Here is a 9,206-nt window from a genome sequence, read left to right as displayed (position 1 = left end):
AAAGGGCACTGAAGTAATTTCTAGCAGTTGCGGCCTCTTTAGACTTAACCTAATAAACTTTGGGCTCATATTAGAGGCCCAAAGTCCTCCTTTTTGGCTCATGCACGAAAATGTAACCCTAAACCTCTCCTATATAAAGAGAGTTAAGGCTAAACAAAACTTGGCTACTCCCTCATTAGTATAGTATAGTTTTAATTAGTTCTCTTTCTCTCCCCCTTTCTTTAGAATAGTTTAGTTTAGTATAGTTTATAATTAGGGTTTGTAGCCACAATTAAAACCATTAATAAAAGCTTAGTTCTTTTACTTTAATGTCTTATTATTATTGTTTAGTTAATATGAATTCGATGGCACAAGGCTAAACCTCCATTAGAGGGGGTTTATGAAGCCATGTGAGGATGATTTGTTCTTAGTTGTTATTGTTTTTGCATCAGAGTTTCAAGTTTGATTCTTATGATTGTTTAGAGAGAAAAATCATAAGAGTTGAACTAGAGTTTAAAGCCACCATCAAAGAGATTTGTGGTGGAGTTAAACTCTCATGCTAGTGGAACCTTGATCCGAGACGACTTGGTATTCACTAGGGATCAACAAGCGATTCGATAACTAACTAATAGTCAATCGAATCCCATGGTGGATTACCCTTCTCTATTATCTTTCTCATCAATTAAATCTATTGTTTTCATATTATAAATTAATCTCTCATTATTGGATAGTTGTTTAGTCTAAATTCATGTCAAGTACGTGCAAGCAAGAGTGGATAAAAAACGATTACTCTCCTCTTACCAGCATGTTTAGGGAGTATTATATAAATTTAGTACGGTAGAAACACTGTTTTTACTCTATCAAATCATTAGTTATCAAATCATTTAGTATGTTAAACAACCTGTTTTCACATCTACTTTAATTTTCTTATCAAATTAAATGTTTTCAGTGTTTGTGTTTGTGTTTTCAGTGTTTGTTAATTTTCTTATCAAATGGCGCCGCTTGCCATCTTGCTTTGTTACATATTTCGTGCTTAGATTAGCAAAACTATTTTCACTATTCACAAACACAAACACTGAAAACACTGTTTGCAATTTCTTCAAATTTTTCTGCTACTGTCTAACTGCATACGAGTTGTGAAACCAACTCCTTGCACTCTTGTGACCTGACCCTAAAAATTTCACGCCTAGTTATTCACCTGTAAGCACACACGTGCCTCACTTTTACCTTCAGAGAGCGCGACCCGCTCTTTTCCATTACTCGCGCATCGCACCCAATAAACCCTATTTGTAAGCGCGCGCGCTCCTTAAATTAATTTTTTTAATATTAATTGCAATACTATCCCACGAGTATAGTACAGTACCTGTATCCAAAAATTCAAATATTTTAGAAAAAAAAAAACTTTTTTCATACTAAACGATGTCTAGAAAACTCAAAGAATTGAGGTTCTCTAATTAAGGAACATGCACGCACAGATAACTTCCCTTAATTCTTAAGTGGCCTGGCCATTTGTTTGATACAAAAATACAAAAAAATAATAATATTAGTTAAATTAGTATGCCCACCCACTACCAAAGCCCGTTTCACAGGCATGACATCCAGGCCCAACACGAAGCCCATAGAAAAAAGCCCGAACTTCATTCTTAACCTCTAGCATTAATCAGGTTAAACTTTTTACAAGAATTCACAATCCACCATGTGTACCCGGACCAGTAGTCATATAATTGTTCAAGTACATAGACGTGCTTCAAGGCTATTGAAGGCGCTATTTGTACGCGTAGCAAGGACGATCCAGGTAACACCTCTTTACATCCTCGCATCTGCTGTAAGAGGATTAAATTTTTAGTAATAATCAGGCTGTTTTGCATGCTTAAAAAGGTTGTTTGCATATTAGACTTCAAATTGTATGAGATTAAGATCTAGTAAGCATAAACCTGCTTTACTTGTTTACCGTAGACGCAATACCATACGCCTATCTAGAAATTCACACACCACATCTGTAGCAATGGCTCAAGAGACAGAGAGACCTATCTCTGACTTTTATAAGGCTTTAAACGATGTACCTGACTCCTGCATAGTTCTTGCAGCTACTACGAGCGATTTTAGAATCCCCCCTAACATCTTTAACTTACTACCTACTTTTTATGGGTTAGACCATGTGAAACCCTATTACCACTTACGTAGCACATATACAACAAGTACTAACTACATTTCATCATCCTAACGTAAGACTACCTGAACAAATAAAGCTTAAGGTGTTTCCTTTCACCCTAGCTGACAAAGCGGCTGCTTGGCTAACAACACAAAAGCCAAACTCTGTCAACACATGGGAAAAACCAGTTGAATTATTTATGGAACAATTTTACCCACCACAGAATATTGACAAAATACTTCAAAATATACACTTCTTTTGCCAAAAGCCTCAAGAATCTTTCTTTGAGGCTTAGAATCGTTTCACTGATCTTCTTGTAAAATGTCCCTATCATAATCTTAGTAAAGACACACTAGTTTGTGCCTTCTTCAAAGGCTTATCCCAACATCATAAATTTAAAGAAACTTTAGACATCATGAATGCAGGAAATTTCTTAAGTAAAGGAGCCACAGATGCTTATAACTTTTTAGATACTCAATCTAAGAAAAGCAACAACTAGGGAGGTAACGATTACTCCCACTCCAATACTTCTTAGTCTACAGCTAAGGCAGCCAGTATGTTTGAGGTTAAATAAGATCCTAAACTTAGAACATTAATTGAATCCCTCACTCGAAAGGTCGATGCCCTCTCCGTCAATAAACAAGAAGCGAAACCCACTCCAGTCATGAATATAAACTCTCCTCATTGTAATTTATGTTTTAGTCCTGACCATTCTGACTTATATTGTCCTCTTGTCCATGAACATCCACCACCACCACAGCCAGACAACGTCTACACTTTTAATAACAACCCTAACACACAATGGAAGCAAAACACTAATTATAATCAACAACAACAACCTACACCTCCATGTTTTAATACTCAAAATGTTAGGCCCAATACAAACTTTCACCAATTTAACCAACATCTAGGACAAGGAGATTAAGGTGACCAGAATAAAGGTTTAGTGCCCATTACCCAAAACTATCAACATCCAGACATTTTTTTGCATGCAAGTAGGGATATATTATAAATAAATAAAAGAATATTACATCAAAAGAGTTAGAGTTACATGTCTGGCTCTTAAAGCCAGTCCTTAATAATAGGACTATTAAAAGACTGGGCCCAAGTCAAGCCTTGAAGATTGCCATGAGCAGTCTCCTGTGCATAGTCTTGATTGCGCCCTTATTTGCTTAAGAGGCTTCTCCAACTTGTGTTTCTCTCCAATCCTTAGCTAAAACGATAGTAAGTCCTATAAGGGCTCTCTAAGCTTTTGATAAAACATGGTCTGGTAGAGCTCCACCTTCCCTCATCTTGGTTCAGAGTTGATCCCATCTTGGAAGTCGCATCGGCACCAAAGTTTGCTTCTCGGTAATTATGCGACATTCTCCAGCGGGTAAGTTTCTGCATCGCTCGAAGCCATCTTGCTTTGAGTACCCAAGGAGCTTTATCCCTAAGAAAGGCTATGGTAGCAGCTAGAGAGTCACTTTCTATCCATAGATGTTGCCATCCATTTATCACTGCTATTTCCACTGCCATGACAAGGGCATAACATTCTGCTTTGAAGTTTGTGGTGATCCCAAGCCCATGTGCCTTGACACCCACCACCTGGTTTGTGTGGTTTCTAAAGATGACCCCAGCTCCTCCAATCCCTGGATTTCCCATTCGTGTGGTCTCAACATCCAGACATAAACGCTCAACAAGCCTTAATTTCAGTCACTCCTCCTATGACCACTCCACTAGTTAAACCATTTATAGAGGCCGTAGTAGTAACTTTGCTGCAACATCAGAATCAAATCATGCAACAAAACTCCTTGTTAATCTATTTTGAGCAGTATAAGTCAGTGAAAACACACGCTACAGTAACACAACCAGAATTGGAAGTCTTGGATTCAACCAATTGGGTTATGGACTTGATTTATGGGTCCATAACCTAGCCTAAAAACTCATGCACGATTTTGTATCATTATATAAGAGAATAAAAACCCTAAAACTCTCTCTCCCTCTCTCTTTAGTTTAGTTTTAGATTTAGTTAATTAGTTTAGTTTTGTAGCCTCCATTAGAACCTTTTAATAAAAGCTTTAGTTTATTCAATTCAATTACTTCTTCTTTACATTATGTCTTCCTTTTATTATTTTAGTTTAATTAATCCAATGATATTAGGTTAATCCCCCATTAAAGGGAGTGATTATGAAGCCTAATGAGGAATAGATTGCTTAGTAGAATTATTTAATTGTGTATGTATTTCAATAAGTTTAGTTTATTGTATGACTTCCAAAATAAGCATATAGTAAATTAAACTAGGGATTGTTATAATTAAGTCGAGAGACTTAGTTGTAATAATCCTACATGCTAGTAATAATGACTATAGAGATGTAGGTTGTTGCTAGGGATGATAAAGTTTGAGGCTTTAGGTTGGATCATTGTGTGAAAACCTAAAGATGATCTCTTTTCAATAAATAATTATATTCTTGCTTGAAACTAATTATTAGGTGGATTGATTACTCTTCTCTATAACTTTCTCTTCCATCAAAATCCTATTTCTATTAGTTTAGTTAATTTAGATTTATTTGAATCCGTAGTATAATCGTAGAATAGAAATCTCTCAACATAATATTACTCTCACCATTGTTTCTTTGTGATTTAAATTAGTTGAATTTCATTTATGTCTTGGTAGTTTAGGAGTGGAACGAATCTGTACTATTTATATTACTTCATTATTATTTGAGAGTAGAAATATTGATCTAAGCACTTATTTAGTTGATTGATTATTTGTGTTTATGCATAGATAGTTAGTATATAAACTTGTGAATATCAAATGGTGCTGCTGCCATCTTAAACTCGTTCAAGACAAGAATTCAATTGCTTGAATCCAAGGGGCAATCCCCCTTTCTCCACCCACCCGATTGTTTGTGTTCTCACTATGTTTATTTTTTCTTTTTTTCAGAAAAAAAAAATGGGATTTTTTTGGAATTTTTTTTTTTTCGACACACTTTCGGGCCTTTTATGCCTTGTGTACTCTTTATTTGAGCCTGCCCCTTTGTTCTTGGATTTTTTTTTTTGAAAGTACCATGGCTTTCAGCATACTTTGTTTACTCTATATTTGAGCGCGCCCACGTCCCTCTGAAGAAAAGCCCGATTTGCACAGGTTAGTCACAAGCTCTCTTTTTGTTCAAGTTATTTTTTATTCAGTGTTCCGAACTTTTTCAATACACTGAGATTGCGTATCAAAGACGCTATTCACACACGTAGCAAGGAGGCATTCAGGTACTCCTTCTTTCACTCCTCGTCTCTTCTGTCAAAGGAGTTTAATTCTAGTATAATCAGGCTTGTTTTTCGTAAATGCAATACCACACGCCTATCGAGAATTTCACATACTACAACTGCATTAATGGCTAAAGAACCAGAGACTCCTCTCTCTAATTTTTATAAAGCACTAAATGATGGCCCTAAGTCGTGCATCGTTCTTGCAGACCTAGTGGGAGATTTTTGAATTCCCCCGAATATATTTAACTTGTTACCAGTTTTCCATGGTTTAGACCACGAGAAGCCTTATCAACACAGGCGTAGGATAGAGCAAGTTCTCACTACATTCCATCATCCTAGCGTAAGTCCAGATCAAGTTAAACTTAGAGTGTTTTCATTCACCCTAGCTGATAAGGCGACGTCTTGGTTAACTGCCTAAACGCCAAACTCTGTGGACTCATGGGCTAATCTTGTTCAATTATTCATGGAACAGTTTTACCCACCACTGAAGACAGATGAAATACTTCAAAAGATTCATTTCTTCCGCCATAATCCTCATGAATCCTTTTCAGAGGCCTGGAATCGTTACACTGATCTTCTCATTGAATGTCTGCATCATAATCTTGTGAAAGACACGCTTGTTCGTGCCTTCTTCAAAGGGCTTTTACATCATCATAAGGAGATTCTAGATATCATGACTGGGGGTAGTTTTCTTAGTAAAGGAGCCTTAGAGGCTTATGAATTCTTAGAAGATCAATCTAAGAGAAACAACAATTGGGGTGGTAACGACTCTTCCCGCTCCACTCCTTCTTTTGAGGTTAAACCTAATCCCAAGCTTAAAACTCTTATCGATGCTCTCATTAAAAAGGTAGTTGTCATCTCTGTTCAACAACAACCCACTCCAGTCATGAACATTAACTCTACTCGTTGTAATGTCTATTTTAGTCTTAAGCATTCCGACTTCAACTAGTTAACTCAACCTTAAGGACAAGAAAACTTAGGTGGCCAGAATAGAGGTTTAGTGCCAATAACCCAGAACTATCAACATCAAGACATGAATGCTCAACAAGCCTTAATTCTAGTTCAACTATCTACAGACGAAGTAGTAATAACCTTGTTGGAAAAACAAAATCAAATTATGCAACAAAACTCCAACTTGATGAAAGATCAACATGATCAAAACTCTAAAATGATGCAACAAATCATGCAAATGATGCAGTCTTTGTGCCAAAAGGTTATTGACATGTCTCCTAACCAAAATAATAACCAAACAGGTGTGTTTCCAGGTCAAGCAGTGCTTAATTCTAAGTCAAGAAACACTGCCTTCAAAATAAACAATATTCAGTATAATTACAATATAACCCCAGGGGACCTACAGGCAGTTACTACCCTTCATTCAAGGAGGGAAGTTGATAACAAAGTAACTATGCCTGAAGATCGCCCGCAAACAGAAGCTGAAAATGAAAACATACCAAATACTGCCATAGAAATTGAAGACCCTACAATTGTAGAAGTTCCAGTCCAACCATAACCTAAAGGTATAATCTTACCGAATACCACCATAGAAATTGATGATCTTATACCTGTAGAGGTTCCAATATGGACACCTAGATGGAAAACGGCTAAAGATTAAGCAAAAGCTAATAATACTTTTGACCCTTATGCTAAATATAGAGATAAACCACCATATCCCCTGAGACTAGTTGTGTCTAAAAAGAATGAGAATTTTGATGAGATTAGGGAAGTGTTTAAAAATCTGACTATAAACCTACATTTTCTAGATGCTATAAAAAGTCTACCTGGACACGCTAAGTTTCTAAAAACGTTGTGCACCAAGAAGAAGAAAACCAACATACCCAATGAAGCCATCTTAACTGAACAATATCCCTCTTTATTTGAACATAACAGAATTATTAAGTAAAAGGACCCTAGTCGTCCTACTGTATAATGCACCTTGGGAGATTACTTCATAACAACTGCTCTATTAGACCTGGGGGCGAGTGTTAACTTACTCCCTTTTTATTTATATAAACAACTAGGTCTAGCAAAACTTCAACCAACCAAAATTACTTTGCAGTTAGTTGATCGTTTTATTAAGTACCCTAAAGGCGTAGTTGAAAACATTCTCATTAAAGTTTAAGACTTTTACTATCTAGCCGATTTCGTTATTCTCGACACAGATGTTGCTCATGATTCCATTCCCATCATCTTAGGCGTCCTTTCTTGGCAACCGCCAATGCCCAAATCAATTGTCAGGATGGCTCAATGACTCTTTCTTTTGGATATCTTTCTATGGAAGTTAACATATTTAGACAAAAGCAGGGATAACTAGGTTTGCCTGTAGAAGGAGAAATGAAGTCCATTGAGAGTTTTGTATCTCACATTAGTGCGGCTGACGCTTTCATCCCCACACTAGTAGATACCCCTCTTATGGAAGAAGACAAAAATCACAATTTCAACTCCTTGGATGAGATTGATGACTTTCTCAAAGATGCAGATGAATACCATAATTATGTGAATGGAACCAAGCTAGATGAGGAATTTTATTAGTTTCTAAGAGCATATGATGTACCACCCTTTCAAAAACTACCTAGAGCACCACCTAACCACCATCCACCTGAGCTAATCCCTCATAAAATCCAATCATTCTTCCCACTCTTTTCTTCTAACACTTATCCACATTCCAAGTATTTTCCACAACCATTCATTTTCTCACGATCATTCACTTGGACACCTTCTCATTCAACTAAGTTGCATCGTAGAAAGTTTTGGTGTTTGATTCTATTTGGTGGTGCATTCTATGTTAATTATTTATGGAAAGACCCATAACTTTTTCGGTTGTTGATATATGGTAAGCGAAATGTACATATATATTAAATAAGTCCTAGAGTATCTGACTATAAACGACTTATTTTATTCTTCGGTGTACTCCATTCCAATCTTATGTTATTGGAGTGCACCATTAAGGTAATCAGACCCTTCTTTTGGAGTGCGTGGTTATAAGTGTCGGATCCTTAGTCCACGTTTCATACGACTCACGCATTCATCTCTTGCATTTGTTTTCTCGTTGTTTGAGTAGTGTTTCTTTATAGAGTGAGTTTCATTTTTATTTTTTCTTCGTAATTTTTTTTTCCAAAAAATCAAACATATAAAATTTTTAAAAATTAAAAACATAAACATGTATTTGTAAGTCTAGGGAATCTGACTTTAAAATACCCAAGTTTTTGTACAATACCACCTTTTTGGAGTATAGCCAAACAAAAATTTTCAAACTTAAAAAGAGTTTTCCAAATTTGTTTGGGGGTGGCGTATTTTGGACTTTCATTTCAAAACTTTTTGCCACCCTTTGCCTGTCATGTTTACTCCAGTAGAGTTTGTGTTAGTTAGTACGTAACAGTTTAATCGTGCTTCATGTTATCATATCATCTTTATAATATTTCTGTTACAGGTACTGCCAATTTTTGCCACGTTTTTATGGTAAATTCTTTCCTTATCTCTTTACACTTTGAGGACCTCCTTATGTTAATAGCGTTTTCCCTCCTATTAACATCCATTCATCCCATAATGCCATGACAGAAGAAGAATTTTTCACCCTCTATCCCATGCCAGTGATTCCTCTGACCCACCTATTGAGGAATATCTTGCATATCTCAAGACCTCTGATGATATAGAACTAAGAATACTAGCTGAGCACCATTCACCCACCTCACATCATCCAGTCACTTATTCACCTTCCATCACCAATGTTCCCCGCCCTCCACCTTTTCAAAGGAACCTTGAGTTTGCACTTTACCTTCTTGCTTCTCCTGTGCTTCATGACTTTCTAAACCCATCTGATGAAGAAGTAATA

The 9,206-nt window shown here is 36.4% G+C and overlaps 1 protein-coding gene across 1 annotated transcript; it reads right to left on the bottom strand.

Moving 5' to 3' along the window:
* Positions 1-3,340: 3,340 nt before the first annotated feature.
* Positions 3,341-3,775, bottom strand: LOC147488682 (uncharacterized). Its single transcript, XM_086574453.1, has one exon. The coding sequence runs from the start codon at positions 3,773-3,775 to the stop codon at positions 3,341-3,343; it is 435 nt and encodes a 144-aa protein (XP_086430579.1).
* Between the last annotated feature and the right edge of the window lie 5,431 nt (positions 3,776-9,206).

Source organism: Coptis chinensis, chromosome 7 (genome assembly GCF_015680905.1).
Source record: "Coptis chinensis isolate HL-2020 chromosome 7, ASM1568090v1, whole genome shotgun sequence".
Taxonomy (NCBI): domain Eukaryota; kingdom Viridiplantae; phylum Streptophyta; class Magnoliopsida; order Ranunculales; family Ranunculaceae; genus Coptis; species Coptis chinensis.
Note: the sequence above shows the minus strand (reverse complement) of the source record. Positions and strands in the feature narration are given on the sequence as shown.